This window comes from Lepus europaeus, chromosome 3 (genome assembly GCF_033115175.1).
Source record: "Lepus europaeus isolate LE1 chromosome 3, mLepTim1.pri, whole genome shotgun sequence".
In the NCBI taxonomy this organism is placed as follows: domain Eukaryota; kingdom Metazoa; phylum Chordata; class Mammalia; order Lagomorpha; family Leporidae; genus Lepus; species Lepus europaeus.
This window is the reverse complement of record NC_084829.1, coordinates 129,116,196-129,138,479: the sequence shown is the minus strand read 5'-3', so window position 1 is coordinate 129,138,479 and position 22,284 is coordinate 129,116,196. Positions and strand designations below refer to the sequence as shown.

General features: G+C 39.4%; 1 protein-coding gene across 1 annotated transcript in view; it reads right to left on the bottom strand.

Annotated features, from left to right (window-relative positions):
* LAMA2 (laminin subunit alpha 2) overlaps window positions 1–22,284 on the bottom strand; it is a 698,138-nt gene that overhangs the window by 264,228 nt on the left and 411,626 nt on the right. The window contains exons 18-20 of the mRNA XM_062187263.1: window positions 14,376–14,462; window positions 5,611–5,822; window positions 1,632–1,738 (exon numbers count right to left, since the gene is read on the bottom strand). Coding sequence (XP_062043247.1) covers window positions 1,632–1,738; window positions 5,611–5,822; window positions 14,376–14,462 — 406 coding nt within the window. The remainder of the gene's footprint in view (window positions 1–1,631; window positions 1,739–5,610; window positions 5,823–14,375; window positions 14,463–22,284) is intronic.

The following is a 22,284-nucleotide window of genomic DNA, read 5'->3' as shown; positions in this document are numbered from 1 at the left end:
TGCACCGACTGAAGATTTTCCTACCCAAACTTTCTCGGTCTCTTTCCCACTCCAGCTGTAAGTCGTTGTAGCTGGAGCCCCTGCACGCTACTCCCTCTCTCACCTTTCAACCTTCTCAGGGGTTGCCCATGGGAAGTCTCTTCGTATCTGTAGCCGAAAACCCTATGATGAATATCCTACCGCAGCTGAAAAAGCTGAATTACAGAAACATTCTAGGAGTTTCCAGCTAGGAAGAAGTGAGACGAGGGTTTGGCCTGATGCTGTCAGATATCAGAATCTATTTTCTTGGAATTTGTGATAGTGAAATAAAGCACATCATGAATTTTCTTGTCTTCTTTACTTTTCACTTCACTCTCTCCTTCTTCAGTACCCTCCTGTCTCCACAGGTCCCAAATCTACACACTGACAAATCGCGCCTCTTGTTATTCTGCAAGCATAGCTAGGGATTGATTCTCCCTTCCTTTTTCTCCATTTTTTTTTTTTCAAACAGGCAACGCTTCAATCAGGAAGTGTCTAATTTCTGCATTTGCAGTTTGCACATTTAGCAACTGTTATTTAGTGAAATGCCACGGGGGAACTTCAGCTGCGGCAGCACACGCAACACAACATGCTGAGGCACGAGTCATGCAGTGCCTTTGGGATTACCGGAGCTGGGGCGCGGTAGGCTCCCCGCGGACACCCGCTGGAGCTGCTGGAACCCCACCTCTGGGGAGACCCCAGCACCCGTTGGGGTCTCCGTGGCTGCTCCTCCTGTCGGTGCACCTGCCTGCCGAGGTTGCACTGGCTCCCTACGAAGCCTGATTTACAGACACATCTTCCTGTATTGTCACATTGCGGCGACACAGAGCTGACGGGATTGCAGGCACACGGCACACAGAATCGCTTCTCTGGGTCCCACCACGTGTTGGGCTTTAAAAGCCAACAGAAAAATAAAATGAAAATGAAACCAACAAAGAGCATACGGCATAGAGAAGAGGTAGGCTTGAACAGATGATATTTTGAAACGTCCTACAGAAAGGCCACTTTGACATCTGGGAAATGCTGGCTTCTGCTTAACAGCTCTACTACCAATAAAATAAATTTTAATGCAAATCCATCCACTGCCATGGAGGAATCTAAAGATGCTTGCTCTACTAAAGGCAGGTGATCAATAATCATAGTACTTAATTGAATATTGAATTTTAGCAAAATGACATAGCCAAATATACTCTGATTAGCTTTTTATGTGAAAATGAGTAGCATGCCCACTTGAAATAACTTCTAAGTGGCAGAATCAGAAAAAGATGTTCACCAAAAGAAAAGGAAGTGACACATTTTAGTGTCAAAATATTAAGGCAAAGGAATAATAGGGTTAAATTTATATGTCAGCTGCTTAAGGAACATCTGAATCATAGCAAACGGTACAGAAATTCACCGTCAAAGAAATGTGGCTTTCAAGTCATCGCCAACATACCGGGAATATTGTCCTATTTTGAGAAAACATTGCACTGATCACAGTTAGTTCACCTGTAGAGTTATGTACTTCTGAATTCTTCTTTTAATATACTAAGCCGTGCACAACATGACACTGAAAGCTGGAGAAAACTTCCAAAGAAGAAGAAGAAATTCGCAGGTCAGCTTCTACTCCTTACCTTGCATTCATCACAACGCCGCCCCTGCACGTTGGGCCTGCATTCGCACTGTCCAGTTCGAGCATGGCAGACGTCAGAGAAGGAGCCATTGACGTTACAGCGGCAAGCTACAAAGAGGAGAGAGATCTGTAGCTGGAGAAGCTTTCTAGTCATCTTAATGGGTTGCTGATCCCAGCTGGTAACACTGCCACCTACACATTCAGTAATGCAACGTTTTCTGACTCGCTAAGGGCTGTGTTAGGGATTCTGTTGTGTTACCCACCCCCCAACAATTCCACAGCTGTGGACACCACAGTCTCTTTAGCATAGTGTCAGTCACTTTGTGTTCTGTTGAAATATTAATGTCATCATTATTTTTCCAATCTTGAGGATGAAGAAAATTGAAACTCCCAGAACCTGTCACTTACACAAGTGACATGCTTACTGAGTGACATAGCTAAATTCAGAACTTGATTGGGACTTGGAGTCCCCTGGTTGTAGTTACAATGCTGTAATGCTGTTTCACTTCTCCATAGGTACACTGGAGTTGGAGACAACTTAAAATATAATCCCATTGTAAACAAGGCATAGTGATGGCAAGGCTAAAAAAATTTGAGAACTTTTCTAAATTATTAGCACTCATAGAATAATATTAATGACACTATTAATCAAGGATCATTTAGCTAATTTTTTTTACAAGTTTAGTAATTATTTATTAAGTGCCAGTTTTGGGGTTAGGCATACAAAATGATTGTAAGGTACAATAAAAATGAAGCATTTTCAAAAATTTCAGGAAAATTCATGTACAAAAACCTGTGCATGGATTCCTAAATGTTTTCATAAATATAAACTTCCTAATTTCATTTTCTAAGAAACATTTGAAGTACTCTTTAAGATTAGAAAAGAATACAAGCTGAAAACTTTGCTTCAGCTCCATTAGGAATATATTATCGTAACATTATAAAAAACTTTTATCTTAGAATTTTGATAACCAAAAGTAGAAAATATATTTAGCTTAAGTAATCCTTTGTCATTTTTGTGTTACAAAGTTGTCTGATGTTATTTTGAAACATATAATAAATCAGTCTAAAAGTTAAGCGGCCTTTTCAACAATTAGAACGGTAATTAATGGTTTACTCTGTTTTCTCCAAGTGTATTTTTAATGGTTCATATAACTGCATTGATTCCTGAATAAAAAACATGAGGGGGAGATGACATGAGAATTTAGACTAATCATAGATGGTTTTGGTAAATTTTGTACAATGTCTCGGAATACTTTGAGCACAACTTATAAAGTACATTATAAATAGCTACTGTCCAGCCTGTGCTATTCTGATCACCTGGATCCACTCTACTTCCTTTTATTGCTTTTCTAAAAACTGTTTTTTCTTACAGCAAAATTTAGCCTCACTGTCTCCTAACTTGATCCAAGTGTGGTGGCCACTGAGGCACTGGCTCAAGCAGCAGCCAGGTATCTTCCTCAGGCAATGGCCTAGAATAGTCTATAGCTGGAGTGCAACAGAAAATTGATAAAGATATTTTCTTTAAATTTGATTTGTAGTTGGACACTCAAATTGTTTTACAGACTACTAATCTCCTATTAGGCTTCTCATTCTGAATTTTAAAACTCTCAAATTATTTAGAACTCAGAAGTCACTTTTTCTTAGAGTTGGAACGACAATATTAAATTTACCACAAATATAGTGCTAATTAATATCATTTTAAAAATAACAGAAGCAGGGGCCAGCGTTGCGGTGCAGTGGGTTAAACTGCAGCTTACAACAATGGCAGCCACTTTTGCAGTGCCTGTTTGAGTCCTGGCTGCTCTGCTTCTGATCCAGCTCCCTGCTAATGTGCCTGGGATAGCAGCAAGGATGGCCCAAGGACTCAGCCTCTGTCACTCACCTGGGATACTGGAATGGAGTTCCTGGCTCCTGGCTTCAGCTGCATACCCCTGGTTATTGTACCTACTTGGGGAATGAACCACAGGATGGAAGAACTGTCTTTCTCTCCCTGACTCTCCCTCTCTGTCACTCTGTCCTTCAAATAAATAAATCAACCTTTAAAAATAACCAAAGTAATACAAAATTTTGTGAAAGTGACATTTTTAACAGAAACATAAAAATACACATAAATTTAAAAAACAAAACATATTTCTTTGTAGGTGTGTACTTCCCATGAACACATCTACAAGTAACTACTATATTTTTTCATGGCTGTTCTTGTCTTTAAAGCTTATCACCTATGCATAGAAGAGCTAATATCTCTTATAAAATTTTAAAATAGATAATAAGCATGTTTCTTATACTTCTACTCATAATTATACACTGAAAATCTTTAAAAATCATAATCATGTCTTTATTTCATGACAAGTAGTATCAAAATTGGCGACTGTCCAAAAATATTTTCATTGCCATGTTCTTCTATGTGTTTGTAAGAGTTCATGACACAGATCTCTAGTTGACCATCATAAAATGAGTGGAACAATACCCTCAACTTCATGGAGGGCAAAAAAGGAGTTTGTTAAATGATTACCATAGCCTTAGAATTAGTGAACCTCAAATACTCCTGAGTACCAGTGCATGCCTACTATGGAAGGAGCTACTGTGTGGACATCTGCAGGCCCCTGGAAGAGTGGACTGGATACTCCAGGTGTGCTACACCCTTTAATCTCCACAGAACATTCATGAACTTTTCTGTAGATGAGTCTCAAATGTCTTGCCCAGGGTCACATAGGCTAAAAAGCATAGCTCCTAGATGATCTGTTTGAAGGGAAGAATTTCTTCAGCTGGTACAACTATATCCATATACTCCAAATTCACTATGCTAGGGACTCTGAGCCATTTGGAAATACTGTTTGAAAAACATTATCAGCTTACAGTTTATATATATATATATATATACACATACATATATATATAATTTGAGATATTAATTTGCTTTTGATTCAACACATTGCTACTTTCATTTTTCATAGTATCATGTTTTTTCATGGTAAAATCTGGCACTCATCTAATGATGAGAAGACACATATCTTATTGAAGTGGCAAACTCCATCAGGTCTTTGGTGCTTACAGTAGAAAGGATGATGGATTACATTTCCAAAGATTTCCAAAATTCTGCAAATCCTGGGACCTACCTGAATGAGTGGAAGAGTCTCTCTTCTTCCATCATAAATACAGCAGAAACGAACTGTTGGGCTGGTCTCACAATATGCTTTGCTAAAGATGATTGCAGCTTGCCCATGGCAGCATAAAGTACCAGAGTGCTAGTGAGGATTCACATTCCTCTTGACTCTCTACAACAGGCTCCCCCTTGTATTTACTACCATTAATATGAAGCATAGGACAATTCTATGCAACACTGAATGCTACAGCTAAGGAGGCAAAGAACAGAGGAAGAATGTCCTTATCAATATGTATGAAGCCTTAGAGCAGTTAATTTTGTGTAAGGGAAAAATAGAAAAAGCATGAATTGTCCTAAAAGAAAGAAAGGTTAATCACTCAATTATAAATGCCAGCATGAGAAAATATTGGCACAATTTTACACCTATTATGAAATACAAGAATATGAAAGCAGAACTGGTCAACACCAATTGACAGGTACTAATGAAATAATATGGTCAGATAAATTTATTTTAAGCAAATTACTGGCCTTGAGATCAAAAAGAAAGGAAGAATGGGGCTTAATTCCTAAGTTCTTCCTGCTATGAACATAAGTAAGATCATTTCAAAATCTTCTTCTTACATGTAAACAGAAATGTATATATTATTTGAAAAGCCATGCTACTTCAACAATTCAACAATTTTCAAAGAATTTATTCCTGTAGCTAGTACAAAGAAATATTTTAGGATACGCAGACTGTGTGTCTGTGCTGCGCATCTATCATCCTTGTATTACAGATAATTTCCTACTCTTCCATCTCCACTCAAGAACTCATCAGCTACTTTGAGGTACAATACATCAATTCTGTCAGGAGCATCAATAGTTCAGGACTTACGCTGACAGTTCTTTGCATCAACTGCGTCTCCAAAATATCCATCAGCACAGCGCTCACAGTACTGGCCTGTTGTACCTGGCTTACATATCAGACAGGAGCCAGACAAGCTGTCACAGCTGCCAGGGATGGAGAAGTCAAGGTTGTCATTGCATTGGCATGGCTGACATGATCCTCCAGGTACAGCAGGTTGTCCGAAATAGCCTTCTGCACACCTAAGGAGACAAATTTCACCAGTGAGTATTTAGAGGGACACGGGAAACCCATGGGGGCAATGTTTATGTATTTTTCACACTCTGCGTCTTCCAAGATGATGACTTCTCCTTGTAAGTATTCCTTGTCTCCAACACAAGGTGATTAAAAGAAAATACTTCCCTGTTACCACATGCAGATTTAACATGAAATCATGCCAGCACCACTAGTAATTAGATTACAGCCAGAAGAATAAAAAAATCTTGTCACTGGCACCGAAGACAAGACCAAAGCATAACAAGAAACGTGCTGCCAGTGCTGGGGAGGAACACGGGTCCCGGTTCTAAAGTCTTTGTAGAACCAAACATCATGTGTCTCTGCGGCAAGGGGTTGTTTTGTTACAAATTTGTAAGGTTCACATTTGTTGTTGCTGCAATAGTTTGTTGAGAAACAGACTCTCAACGAAATCCAGCAGTGAGAGTTCAGAATTTATTAAATGGAAATTGTGACTCAGAAAATTCTTACCATTTGGGCAGGGGCTGTGGGTATTTGGATTAATGATAGGTTTGTGTGTACTTGCATATAGGTTAAGGGACAGCTTCACTAAAGGGAAATCTAGAAGGATCTCTCCTTATTATGGGAACAGGCTGAACTCTGCCTACTGCTGATCTGAGCAAACTCTAGGTCTTGAAATAAAACTACTAGAAACCATTTCACATTTTATTGGAAAAATCCAAAGTTTCACTTCTTATCAGGTATGCAGAGAATATTTAACAAATATTACAGCTTTAAATTCTCCTGGATTCAAATGGAATGTTTTGAAATGCTCCTTCATGTTCCGAATCACAGATACACCCTTACAGGAAGTGCCGACTTACACTCCGCTGTCCCATCCTTAAGTTACATGTGCTCATGCTTCCCATTAAGCCACATTTGCCAAAGGAGAAATGAGACAGGCATCTGAAGTGTGAGGGTCAGGCCAACTCAGCTACGCCATCTCATCAAAAACAAGCCTTTCGGCAAGCATCACAATTGAAGGAGAACAAAGCAATGTGCCAGAATATTATTTCCTCAATCATATGCTACTTTTATGCTCATTTACACGCAGATGCGGATGTCACTGTTTAAAAATGCACTTTCTACTATTTGAAATAGAAATAATTTCAGTTTAGTATATAACTGAAAAGTGATCCCTGTTAAATATAAGAGTGAGAATGAGGGAGGAGATGTACAATTTGGGACATGCTCAATCGGACTTGCCCCAAATGGTGGAGTTAGAAATGTGCCAGGGGATTCTAATACAATCCCATCAAAGTGGCATGAACCAATGCCATCTCACTAGTCCAAGTGATCAATTTCAGTTCACAATTGATCACACTGATAGGTCTAAGAGTCAAAGGGATCACACAAACAAGACTAGTGTCTGCTAATACTAACTGATAGAATCAAAAAGGGAGAGAACGATCCAACATGGGAAGTGGGAGACACAGCAGACTCATAGAATGGCAGATGTCCTAAACAGCACTCTGGCCTCAAAATCAGCCCTTAAGGCATTCGGATCTGGCTGAAGAGCCCATGAGAGTATTGTAGGCATGGAAAGCCAAGACACTCTGGGAAAAAAAAAAAAAAAAAAAAAAAAAAACCTAAATGAAAGATCTCTGTGAGTGAGATCCCAGTGGAAAGAACGGGGCCATCAAAGAAGGAGGTACCTTTCTCAGAAGGGAGGAGAGAACTTCCACTTTGACTATGACCCTATCGGAATAAGATCAAAGTCGGCAAACTCAAAAGGCTTCCATAGTCTTGGCAACTCATGACTAGGCCTAGGGAGATTACTGACGCCATAAACAAGAGTGTCAAATTGTTAAGTCAACAACAGGAGTCACTATGTACTTATTTCTCATGTGGGATCTCTGTCCTTAATGTGTTGTCCAATGTGAATTAATGCTATAACTAGTACTGAAACAATATTTTACACTTTGTGTTTCTGTGTGGGTGCAAACTGATGAAATCTTTACTTAATATATACTAAGCCAATCTGTATATAAAGAGAATTGAAAATGAATCTTGATGTGAATGGAAGGGGAGAGGGAGCGGGAGATGGGAGGGGTGCGAGTGGGAGGGAAGTTATGGGGGGGGGGAAGCCATTGTAATCCATAAACTGTAGTTTGGAAATTTATATTTACTAAATAAAAGTTAAAAAAAAAGAAATATAAATAATTTCAGTCTAGTATATCATACTGAAGATTTTTTAATAACAATGATGAGATAAACTCAATTGTTTGGCTCAGATACATAATGATTATTCTGTTTTCTAGAAAATTTATAGGTGCTCTAATATTGTATAATTTTAATTTTTATAATTTAATAAATAAGGTTATTAGTTTTATTTATATTCATAAAATGTTTTATAAAATTATGAAAGTTGTACTAACATATTTGGAAGTATATTGCCATCCACAAATATAATTATTAACTCTTTATTATAAAAATGATATTTTAGTACATATAATTCTTCCAAAAGCCTTTCAGGAATGCTATTTAATAAACTAAATAATATCATTTCGAATTTTAACCTGATTCACCCTTCCTTATTTGTTATTCAAGACTTATGATCACATCCACATGTATTCACATCTCATTTTGTTTACCACTAAGAGAGTGACTTTGCTCCACTGGAATGAGAATATAAAATGATCATTATCACAGCCAACAAACACCTATTATTTTCAGCTCACTCGCCTTGAAATGACGTACTGCCCTCAGGAGAGATGGCATTATATAACAAGATTTTGGGATGACTCGTAACATAGATACCAATTAATAAGTCAAAAATGCTTTGACAACAATAAAACACTCAGTGTAAGGAGAAAATAGGTACAATCAAATAGAATAATTAAAGAGTCATCTGCCTTTTATTTAGAGTACAGGATATTTGTGAGTATACATGACAAAAAATTATGTCACTTTGTTAGAAGTGGGACCATTTCCTGCAGCATGATCAGGTTTTACTACTGTGTGTATGTGTGTGTGTGTGTTCCCGCAGTAGTCTTAGAGACTGATAAAAAGTTTCATTAGGAATTAAAAAGTAATTCTAAGGTCAGAGACTATAGTATGGTAATCATATAACTTCTATTACTAATAATGGCACTTTATTGAATGATTAACTTGGATTCACCTAATTAGTATTAATTTAGATCACAATCCTTTGGACCTTTTTGGCTTCTCAAATTTTCACCTCCCAAGCTACTGGCAATGTGAAATCTCAAGCCCTCTCATTTTCATATGCAAGGTAGACCGAGAGCATCTGAATTTATTTATTTATCTACTTATTTATTTATCTATTTATTTGGTTAAGAGGTTAAGAGGCAGAAAGAGAGTGAGAGTTCTATCCCCTGGTTCACTCCCCGAATTCCTGTGCCAAGCAGAGCTGGGCTGAGGCTGATGTCGGAAGCCTGGAACTCAATCCCAGGCCTCCCACCTAATTCCGCCTTAAACTGTCACTGCTGCCTTCTAGGGTCCACACTGGTGGGCAGCTGGAGTCACGAATCAGACCTGGGAACCAAACTCAGATACCCAGATGTGGGATGCTGGTTTCTTAACCTTTGGACTTACCTGCTGGGTCAAATATCTGCCTTGGGGCATTTTTCTTGTTAAAGTTTATTGGCTGCTCTGCTAGGGATAAGACATGTTGCTATAACAAAGTCACCATTCCTTTTCACATTTGTCACCTCCTTCACCCCAAAAGCAGTATTTTGGGAAGAGACTCTTTAAATGCAAATAAGCTACAGATAGCACATGCAGCTGGGTGATACAGAGGCTGCCACTGATGACTTCCTACAACATCAGAGGCCTGGAGGTGGCAGGAGCGGAGGGGGTGAGAGACAGCGGCAGATGTGGAAGAAAACAACCATAAGAAAGGAAGAGCACTGGTGGGGTTTTTCTCTTTCTACACCATCATTTTTCAAGAACATTTGGCTGAAATCTATGGTCCACATGCCCATAACCTGCAGGCTGAGAACAATGAAAGACTATGCCAATTGCCAAAGCTCTTGCGTTTCCCCCAATACCTCACATGACAACACAACAACAAACTACCGGGCACTTTTCCAGGATGATGACATACATAAGGCCCAGTCTGCAGACTGAAGTCCATGGAAAGGAAACACACATTGAAACATTGAACAGAACACCTGGAAATGCCAGTATGACAACACAGAAAAGGAATCCACCATCTAGATGGGGATCAATCAAGGACCCTTCAGGACGAAAGTGTTGAATTTTAACAGCTGTTGAGATGTCAGTCTTGGCGGAGGAGGGGGAAGGCAGTGGTCTTCCAGGGAGAGGGAACTGCATTCTAAGGCACACAAGTGGGCAACTGGAATACAAAGGGGTATTGCTGTGCTATAACACTGTTCCTCTTACCTTTTGCATGCCAGCCTCAGCTAAAGCCTGCGTGAGTTGGTCTGTTTACATGATGGCTTTCTGTAAATTAGAAATATAGTATCCTCTCCAGGCATTTGCAGAAAAAGGGAAGGGGAGGTGGATACATCTGGGCACCCAAGGACCACAGCGAAGGTGTGTCGGCAAGGGGAGGGCATGCTACATTCAAGACCCCATGTGGCTTTATGTGCTGACCAAATGGCACAATCACACAGGAAGGGCCTGTTGAGACCTCCCTTGGAGCCACAGTTCGGCCAACACTACCATCAACCAGGTGTAACTGTCTCTTTCATTTCTCCTGCAACCCTGGGCCTTGCATTCAAGGAGACTCAGGATTAGAAAGTCTCACCAACGTAGTGACCGTGAGTGATCACACTTGAGCTAGGTTCACACAATCTCGAAGCAAGAAATATCTAAATAAGATTTTGGATTTGAAATTTAGAAAACAAAAGTGAACTTCCTTGGTATGTAATAGGAATCAATGAGATAATTACATAAAAATGTAGATGGATTTTCAAATTGTTATGCTATTACACTTCACATTCTCAGTGGTTAATTGTGAAATCAGGTCTTCACTTTGGACCTCTCCTCACCCAGAGAGAAGTTGTTGAAAATTTAGACCCTGTCGCCGGCGCCGCGGCTCACTAGGCTAATCCTCCACCTTGCGGCGCTGGCACACCGGGTTCTAGTCCCGGTCGGGGCACCGGATTCTGTCCCGGTTGCCCCTCTTCCAGGCCAGCTCTCTGCTATGGCCCAGGAAGGCAGTGAAGGATGGCCCAAGTGCTTGGGCCCTGCACCCCATGGGAGATCAGGAGAAGCACCTGGCTCCTGCCATCGGATCAGCGCGGTGCGCCGGCCGCAGCGAGCTACCACGGTGGCCATTGGAGGGTGAACCAACGGCAAAAGGAAGACCTTTCTCTCTGTCTCTCTCTCACTGTCCACTCTGCCTGTCAAAAAAAAAGAAAAAAGAAAAAAAGAAAATTTAGACCCTGTCTAGCGCTCTTGGGCCTCGTTCCTTTGTAATCATAACCTCTACTCTACCACCAATGGCTCTACTCCCAACCTGTGTGTACTGATGGTCCTCTTCCCCACTTAATGCTGTATAATTGTTCAGACCTGGTTAATGCCACTCTTAGGATCATTGGTTACTATCCTCACCCTATCTTTTATGACCTTGTCTAAATATGATCAGAGTCAGCGAACTCGGAAGGTTTCCATAGCCTTGGTAACTCATGATGGGAGCCTAGGGTGGTTACTGGCGCCATAAACTAGAGTGTCAATTTGTTGGGTCAACAACAGGAGTCACTGTGCACTTGTTCCTCATGTGGGATCTCTGTCCTTAATGTGCTGTACATTGTGATTTAATTTATGAATGTTGTGTCTTCTCCCCCATACAGAAAATGGGATGGCATAGGAAAGGCAGATGGAGATGCGACAATTGTCTAGAAGTTGGTGGGCCCCAGTGTGGAATGAAAGAAGTTGAATGATTCCTATGCTCTCAAGAGCAGGATGAAAGAAAAGGGTTGCTAAATCTTGTCGGAAAGTAATTAGGAAGAAGGTAAAAGGAAGGCTTCAGCAGAAACATGCTTAGATGAGTTACTCAAGACTAGCTGGGACCATCGTATGTCCACTTTCCCAATTCACACGTTTACAAACCCCATGACTCACATTTATACACTCATGCATACAAGCCTCTTGATACTAGTAAGTCTGCTAGAATTGTAACTCGAGTTGGGATGTGAGAGTGGAGAAAAAACTTGAAATTGGCTGAGATTATGTTTCCAAATGTTCATAGCTTCCACACAGAGAATGAGGCTCAAAGTATAAATTAAATCAAGGTAAAGAGTATAAATTATAATTCTTTCCTATCTGAGTTGTAATCTCACATATGTTCTTGCTATACAATAAGAGCAGAAGATTTATGCCCTCTTATGTTTAGGAAATGCTGAGCTAAACAAATTGATTTCTTCACTACACACTACAAGAAATGCCATAATTTTGAACATGCTAATGGAAACTTCCTAAACTCATGTGATTACATAATTCTTGATTCCAGGGATACGTACTTGGGAAACACTGTCTCAGTTTTTATATGCTGATTTATGTAGATGATGTGGATGTGCTGATCACACAAATCACTTACAGAATGGTTCTGATTACAAGATTTTCCAGGCAACTAGTATCTTCTCTGTATCCTGACCCTTGTCTTCCCCTTCCCTACTGTTTTGACATGCACATTGCAAAAAGTATTTCTGCTAATATTATGAATCCATCTAATGCCTTTTGGCTCATATAAATACAATGAAGTGAAAAATCCTAAATATTCCTAGAAAACTCTAATTCAAAATCTGGCTAGTAAAAAATGTAATATTCCCTTATCTATATAATACATATAATCTACATAATGATTCAACATTATTTTGATTGAACAACTCGAGGTGGAGATAAAATATGCCATTTGCTACATAGAATATGCATAAGATTAATACAGATTTTAGGCAAGAAATCATGTTTCCTGCCAGGTCTCTTTTTCCCCATTGGTGGCTTTTATTATTCAACTATAATTCTATTCAGAGTACCTGTGACAACTCTCACCTGCATTAAAGAAAGATGTGAGCTGATCGAGAGTAAGGCTGGAATCATATACCTGCTAATATGCAGTTTCTAGCCCTGTACCTAGCACATGGTGGGCACTAAACAGATATTTGTTAAATAAAATGGAAACTTTCAAATTATAGATGGTTCAGAAACTATTATTTCACACATATAGAATGGATAATGTGTGAGGCAAAGCAACATAAATACATCAGAGATTTGCCCACCTAGATAAGTGAATTTAATGGCCTTGTATAACAGAGCAGCTGTCATTTTCCAGTTGCTAAAAAAATGTTGCCTGTAGTGAGCTGGGGGGTGCATCATTTGATGTAAATATAACTTGGCAATGACATGTTCTTCTATTATAATAAGTGGTATACACATGCCTTTCTTTAAAAAAAAAAAAAACAACAACATACAATTAAAGACTTCCAGAGTCTCAATTGCAAATACTCATAAATCCTCCCTATATCAGTTATTTTCTTCAATAACTAATTTTCAGAGGCTGCCATACTCACAAATAGTACTTGTTGCTGCTACAAACAGTCACCGGCACTAGTCATGCCCACAGGCTCCTGGTTGCTAGCTAGATTCTCTCTGCGTGATTGGCTCCTGCTGCGGTATTTTATGCACCCAGGTTGAAACCAGGGGATTGTTGCCCAGAAGCCAGGAAAGGAGAAGCAGAAATAGCTCACTTCAGGGTTAGTCTGGGTGTGGAAGAGTGAAAGTAGGTCACTTCCGCTGCCTCCCTCACCCCGCACTCAGTGACTCCAGCAAAGAGGACTATTTTCAGTGCCCCCCCCCCCCCCCCCCCGCCACCGCCGGAGGGCGAATGGGGGAGATGGGGGTGTGGAGTGGAGATGTTGCCCATGGCAATAATACAAAGGGAGGAAAGACTTTACCATTTGTGTCCTGAGCCTGAATATACAGAAGAATCATCTCTTCAAAAACATTTCCAGAGGAAACATAATCACATAAATTACCCAAGGTAACATCCATGGTTCTACCACAAGGCAACCTAGCCAGAGACACAGGGATGAACATACCGGCTTAGGAGTCATTAGGAAAGGACAGCAACCGTGATGATAAATTACATTTTGTTTCTATTTTCAAATATATTTAAAGTAAATTATGTAGCACTTTCTGAACTATGAACTACACAGTTAAGCTACATTTTAAGGACAAAAAGCTAATTATGAAAAATAAATGATGTCAATGTCGACAGTTTGATAAATCTTAAAGTACATGACTCTACACCTGAGCAATACTTTTTGGAAAGACTACAGGTTAATGCTTAACCTTTAAGATTAAAACATTAATCAGCCATCCTCTGAGTGAATGAAGATTTATAGAGCAACTTGTAGAGAATAACTAACCTACAAAAATATAATAACGTTTATTTGACAAGTGTGATGAGAAACTTTATTTTAGCTCATTGAGCATGGCAGCTTTTCAGGGGTAGGGTGAAGGATGACAACGCCTGCGGTTCTGTAACTCCCCAGGTAGAAATCATTTTGCAAGGTGGTGTAGTACGTGCTTACCTCTCACAGCGTGGTCCTGTGTAGCCGACTGGGCACGCGTCACAGATGAGTCCAAGACTCCGGTCTAAATGGCACGTCGGGCTGAAGCTATGTTGATGTTCGGGAGCCACGGGGACAAGGAAGAAGCACATACACAAAGTCATTAGCAGCATGCTTTCATTTCTCTTCTCCAGCACTGCTGTGACAAAGGGGTACACAGGCTGGTCATTCTTGTCTCACAGACAGAGATTAGGGTCTGGCCAATCGAGGATGAAATGACATTGCTATTTTTGCGGATGTGAAAATAGCCCAGTGGAGAGCAGTAGCCTCGTGACATGTTATTAACTGACTTTCGACTGTTCTGGGTCTGTGATCATCGGTGGCAAGGGGGAATGTGCAACTGCTTTTTAGGGAATTCCTAAGTCAGGCAAACCAGTCTCACACACTCAAACTCCTCTGAATGTGAAGCAATCCACAGAAGTCTTACGCATTTGGGAAGTCTCAATATAGAGGAGTGGGTGATGATGGGAGTGGTGTTGGCAGGGGTCCCTCCTGCCAGGGCTGCTACTATCCAGTGTGTGTAGCTGCTCCATGTGGGTTTTCAGGCACATGTCACTTTCAGGAGAAACTGAAAGAACCTACCAACCCAACCTTGCCATTCCATACCTTCTAGCATGATCCAAAATTTATCTTTCTCTTTGAACATATTTCTCATCGGGCACTGAAGTAACAGAGTTGAACACCAAGTCAAGAACCATGCACGGGCTTCAGCTTTCAGTAACACATTCAGCTCCCTGCTGCTGAGACATTTCTCATGCATGAATGCGTACCCCAAAACCGACATACTATGACTCTCTGAAGAACCGCGGATCATTGTGAATTCTATGAATTCTACTGCTTTACTATTTTAAGGGAAATGTTCTCAATTAATCTTTCTCCCATTATGTTTTCCCCAAGTAGATTTATTTTCTATTCTAAATGACAAAACAATTCGGTGGAGGTTCGCTTGATGGCTAAATGAATTAAAGAAAGAACAACAAATTAAATGTTGCAAAGTACTGATCTCATTCCGCTTCTGACCTTGTATGACTTTGGAATGTTTGCTCATGTTTGATGCAGAACAGATCACAGGTATCAGTGTTTGAGTGTTTGATAATATTCATCTGGCTTAACTCACGATAGTCCTGTAAAGATTTAATCAATTTTATTCCAGATGATAGTAGTAACCTATTAGAACGAAGAGGACTCACCATTTTATTTCTTTATTTTAATTTGAATGGCAAATAGAGACAGTCAGAGGGTAGGAGACAGAGAGAGGGAGGGAGGGGAGGAGGGAGGAAGGCAGAGAGAGAGGGAGAGGAAGGGAGAGGGAGAGGAAGAGAGAGAAATCTCCTATCCAATGGGTTACTATCCAAATGCCCAGAATAGCTGGGTTCCAGACCAAAGCTGGAAGAATCTGGGAAATCAATCCAAGTCTCCACTTGAGCAAGCCATCATCTGCTGCCTCCCAGTGTGCACAATAGCAGGAAGCTGTAATCAGGAGCGGATCTGGGACTGCAATTCCGGCACTGTGTTATAGGACAAAGGCATCCCAAGCAGCAACACCACTGCAAGGCAAAATGTCTATCCATGGAACCATCATTTTAAACATTTTAAAAAACTTAGTGGAAGGTTGGGCAAGGGGAAAAGCCTACTCTGGAATATCTTGGATTTACAAATATCATAAAAGCAAAAGATCTGACATTAAAGAGTTCTGGTGACTGCTACAAACAGCATGGCCATGCCACACTCCCTCTGTGGTCTTTGAAAAGAGTCTCCTTTGGGAGAGCAGCCTGTGTCTTGCCACCCACAACCTGTAAAGAGTCTACCTGGGTGACATTCTTGGCATGAGAGGGACTGTAGTGAAGAGAAGCACATGATTAAATTAACAAAGCAGTCTTCTCTCCTATTATCACCCAGTGATTTGCTATTGTTTTAAGACACAACACAGGGGATGGATTTTGACAAAACTCCTACAGTGCATGTATGTGTTCTTTAAAGATTGGAATTCCATAGCTCATCTCTCATTACCTACGGAGGAAGTGATTCCAATTAGAAGCCCACCTCCGTGGGACTACAGTGATCAAAAGAACACCATCAGGATCACTTTTTAAAACCCTCAATCAGTTTGTTATAATCATGACAAATGTGGTTGACAAGGTGGTTCAGACACTTTAAAACAATATGTAAAATGGGATGTTAAATATACTCACATACCAGTTAAGATCAAGAGAAGTAAAACATGCTGACAAAAAATGAAGAATAATTACTAACTCTATATATCTGAACAGTCCAGAACACTTTCAAAAAATAATTTCATTGCATTTTCACAAAATTCTATGAGGTGGTTGAGGCAGGCATCATTTTCCTTACCCAGGGTCATGAACTAATTTCCAGGAGAATTTAGTACAAGATCTTTGGATGCTCTCATCTTCCTGTAATAATTGTCATTCAAACCTACTAGTTAGAATTAAGTGAGTATAGTCTTCTAGAATATAAATACCTGATGTGACGCTTGACATGGTGCATCTAAAAAATACCTCTTAAAATATCTGTGCTTTGATCTTTTTTTAACAATATTTCCTTACAATTCACCTCTGACCATTGTAACTGCAGTCACAGCCATGGCAGAGATAGGATTTAATAACAAAAATAAACTTAGGATGAGAAATAAATATGCAGAGCAACCAAAACAGGTCCATAGAAGTTGGACTGGGGAATGTAGCAACTTGACACTGAGTTGAGCCTAAACATGAAGTTAACCATTCAGTGACACAAAGCAGGGAGCTGTGAGATCATCACTGACTTCAAGTGATCCCTAAGTTAGCTAATTTTACTCTAGTTGGCTGGCTCCACACCAGCAGAGAAAAGAGTCCACTTCCTAGATTATCCAACCCAATGCACAAAGGACACAAGGAAACCCAGAATGACAGGTATTTTCCACAAATGGGGAAGGAAAGGAAGCTACTAGTGTAATACATGTAAGGTTCTTTTTATGTGGTGGTTTTTTGTTTTTTGGGTTTTTTTTTTTTTGACAGGCAGAGTGTACAGTGAGAGAGAGAGAGACAGACAGAAAGGTCTTCCTTTTTGCCGTTGGTTCACCCTCCAATGGCCGCCAGGGCCAGTGCGCTGCGGCGGGTGCACTGTGCTGATCCGAAGGCAGGAACCAGGTACTTCTCCTGGTCTCCCATGGGGTGCAGGGCCCAGGCACTTGGGCCATCCTCCACTGCACTCCCGGGCCACAGCAGAGAGCTGGCCTGGAAGAGGGGCAACCGGGACAGAATCCGCTGCCCCTACTGGGACTAGAACCCGCTGTGTCAGCGCCGCAGATGGAGGATTAGCCTATTGAGCCACAGCGCCAGCCCACATGTAAGGTTCTTAACATGGATATAATTTCTCTTAATGGTCAAGCATATATTTTTATATGTATAATGATTCATTTATAAGTATGGATATATGTAAATGTACATATAGGAATATGTCTGTGAACACATGTCTGTGTTGATATGTGTGAATACATATCTACAGTTACAATTAGCTGATCCCAGAAGAAGTTAATTTTACCTATCAAAATATAAAGTAAGATAAAATGACGTAATAAGGCCAGTGAGAAAAAAAAAAAAACACTAAACAGTAAGATAAAATCTAGGATGTATTTAGGGTTCAAACTATATGTTCTAAGGTACATTCACTTGATAATGATAGCTCAACACATGGTTTTGAGATTTTTCACAAATCACAAAAGAGAACATTTAACAGATAAATGATTTAGAGCATACAAAAGTAAAAGCAAGTCAATTGCTAAATAGAAGCTTAACAATGATAATTAGAGTGTGGGAAATGTATTCTGTGGGCTCTGAAACTCAGTTGTAACATAACACACTTCAGCAGAGGGTTAATCTAATACCCTTAAAATAATATTAAACATCTATTAAATCAATGAGCATATTTTTGTAATTCTTAAACTCTTCTGCATTTGGAATAGAAAATACTTAATTGCCATTGGGTCTTTGATATGATGTGAAACAACTACTCCTTTCTTTGCTGCAGTATAAAATTTCCATCATTAGGAAAATCAAAGATGTGTCTTGTGTTTGTACATACCATAGGGGAAGAGAAATCTGACTTAATCATTATCTTGGACACGTGGGTAAGGACAAACAAACCGAGAAAGTCTGAGTTCTTACAGAGTGTCAGAAACAAAGCTCGGCAAAAAGATGATTAGAATTCCCCAGTGTAACTGTAGAAGGGACTGAAGACTGAAGAAAAAGTCATTTACTTCACAATTTTGGTTTGAGGCATATGAAATTTTGAAGTTTTTCTTGTTTCAGATCAGTGATCTCTGTTTTGCTTACTTTTCTGGGAGAAATATTAAGCAAGCTCGTATATGGTAATTTCAGAAAGCTCATGGAAAATAGAATTAAACGATAAATTGATTTTGGTACAAAATTTATGAAATCTGTACATATAAAAGATCTTCAAAAATTCATGAAAATGTGTATTATGAAAAAACCGTGCATGAATTTCAAAAGTTTCTTACACTAAAATAAACCTTTTAATTCAGTTTCCATGATTTTTCTGAAGGGCCCTCATATCTGTTTAATTTCCTTTAAATACTAGGAAATCCGAATTCATTTCCACTCTTGGATTTTTAATTGCATTTCCCTTATTTTCTTTTGTATTAACAAACATAAAATAGTAATGATTAATTATTAATTTATTAGCAAATGCATGAGTATAAAAAGCCTCAGTACTTACAGCAGCACTGCATGTATGCTCTTAGGTTAGAGTTATTTCCACCTGAGTTCATATAGCATAGTTGTTTGTAAAATGTTCTTTATCATTTTCTTCTTAATTTTTTGTAAATGTTTAGAAATATACAAGTTGTACATAACTATATGGTATGATGCAATGTTTCATTACATATATGGATGCAATATTTCTCTGAACCTATCTTCCATCTTGCAAAATGGGATAAAGTGATTGGTCTGTAAAGCCTTTCATAGGGACAGAGTATGAAAGTGAATACTGTGCATGGAGCTAAAATAAATCATAGCTACAATTTAATAGTACTTTAAAAATTGGCCATTTAAAATAAATTGTCAAGGCGTGTTGATTGATTTAATATTTAAGGCAATCAGTTGAGAGCTAAATCACTGGATCAGCATTTTCTCATGCCCCTCTGCTCTCTTACATTTGAGTTAACATTACTATCATCAGACAGTGAACATTCACCATTTTTTAACATTAAGTCCTTTTTTTCTTTTTTTTTCTCTTTTTTTTTTTTTTGACAGGCAGAGTGGATAGTGAGAGAGAGCGAGACAGAGAGAAAGGTCTTCCTTTTTGCCGTTGGTTCACCCTCCAATGGCCGCTACGGCTGGCGCATCGCGCTGATCCAAAGCCAGGAGCCAGGTGCCTCTCCTGGTCTCCCATGCGGGCGCAGGGCCCAAGGACTTGGGCCATCCTTTACTGCCTTCCTGGGCCACAGCAGAGAGCTGGCCTGGAAGAGGGGCAACCGGGATAGAATCCCCAACCAGGACTAGAACCCGGTGTGCCAGCGCCGCAAGGCAGAGGATTAGCCTGTTAAGCCATGGCACCGGCCGCGAACATTAAGTCCTATTCTTTGTAATTTTCTTTAACATCTTTTAATTGTCTTCACACCTATTGCCCCATTGGAAAAAGTACAGAGAAGTCTGTCAGAAACATGGTTTCTCATATTGGTTCTGCTACCAGCAAGCTCTGTGATCAAGGCATTTAATTTTTCTGAACTTTTTCTTTCCCCTCTGATATATGGGACCAGTAAGAATCATCATAAATCCATCATTTGGACTTAAAATCAGTGTGTAGGAAGGGCTCTAAAATATCTAAAGCACTTTCAAATTTCTGAAAAATGTGGTTCAATTGAGTAATTCTTTAAATTTCCCTCTTGTCTTTGAATATATTTATCTAAGTACTAATATTATTTATTATTTTTTATAATTTATTTGAAAGATAAGGTTGGGGTTCAGGTCTTCAATTTACTGGTTCACCAACCCCCAAATGCCTCTGACAGTCAGAAATGAATCTGTCTGAAGCCAAGAACCAGACATTTCATCTGGGGCTCCCGTGTGAATGGAAGGGACCTAAACTGGAGGCATCATCTGCTGCCTCCCAGGATACACAGTTAGCAGAATGCTGGATCAGAAGCAGAAGCAGGACTTGAACCAAGCAGTCTGATGGGATACAGGCATCCTGCGCAGCAGCTTAACTTGTGTCTCACTGCTCAACTCCTATAAGTACTAATTTCTTTTTTTTTTATATTTGTTTATTCATTTGAAAGGCAGTGTTACGGAGAGAGAGAGGCAGAGGCAGAGGCAGAGGCAGAGGCAGAGGCAGAGAGAGAGAGAGAGAGAGAGAGAGAGAGAGAGAGAGAGAACGAGAGAGAAAGAGAGAGGTCTTCCATCCGCTGGTCCACTCTCCAGATAGCTGCAATGGCCAGAGCTGCACTGATCCGAAGCCAAGTGGCAGGAGCTTCTTCCAGGTCTCCCAAGTGGGTTCAGGGGCCCAAGCACTTGGGCCATCTTCTACTGCTTTCCCAGGCCATAGCAGAGAACTGGATTGGAAGTGGAGCAGCCAGAACTTGATCCGGCCCCCATATGGGATGCTGGCGTGGCAGGCGGTGGCTTTACCCGCTATGCCACAGCGCTGGCCCCACTACTAATTTCAAAACAGTAATTCAATATGGCTTTTTTGGGTGAACCTAAAAGTCAGTTCTAGAAATGTTCCATCATTTCAAATTCAAATTTTAGCATTCCTGATGCACACAATGTAGTTCAAATCACAATGATTTTAGTAGATAGAACTTGTTGAGGCCCTGTATGAAATATATCTCTAATTTTATTATACAGCAGATAAAAATCTATAATAACTATGATAATATGATCTATTCAAACACAGCATAAGTGTTTGGGGGCAGACATTCATGTGTTTCTTTCATATCTTATTCAATCTATAAGCTATATGACATCAGAAATTAATGAATCTAAACGTCTGAAATATTTACATTTTTATTTGCTTCTCTAGAGATAAACTTCGCCACCTAGTTATAATCTATAGCTGGAATATACATCACCAAGATGAGAAGGCCAAGCCAACAGTGGACACTGTAAATAGCTGATGAAGTTGATATATATGTATAATTTATATATTATATGCTTGTCTGTATTCATACATCATAATAATTATACCAATCTATCTCTATCATCCTACACATTTGATTTATTTAGTAATATTATCTAAGAAATTTGGAGCCAAAACACTTGTGATCTATAAGATTTATGACCAAGGATTAAATAGATAAATCACCAAGGAAAATTATCACTGAGCCTTATACTTCAGATGAAGGTTGCAGCAACCTCTAGTTCCTTTTCCCCCCCTGAATAATGTGTGAAAAAGTCAAATCCATTCTTCTGGATTATAGGTGTGGTATATTCAATGTATGCGTGGGATGTATCTAATTCAGATTAAAATGGAAATGATTAACAAACAACTCTTAAAACAGGCTAGTTTCCTTAGGCCATTAAATGTCCCACTGTTAAATAAAATTTTTAAATTTCAGGTTATTAAGCCAAAATAGATAATTCTTATTATAATTGTGTAGTTAAGTGGTGATAATTTTCTAAATTATTTTAAATTTTAAGTACTTAACAACTCTAAGCACAAAACTTTTAGGATTTACAAAATAAGAATTATTACTATTCCCTCTTTCTACTCATAAAAAGGTCACATTTAAAGCTGGAACGTAAAATATGTTATTACTGGATTCCTAATTCTACTGCTAAAGATAAAATTATTTAATAGTTTAATAATTACTTTAATGAAAAGCACCTTGAAAACTAAAGAATCATTAAAT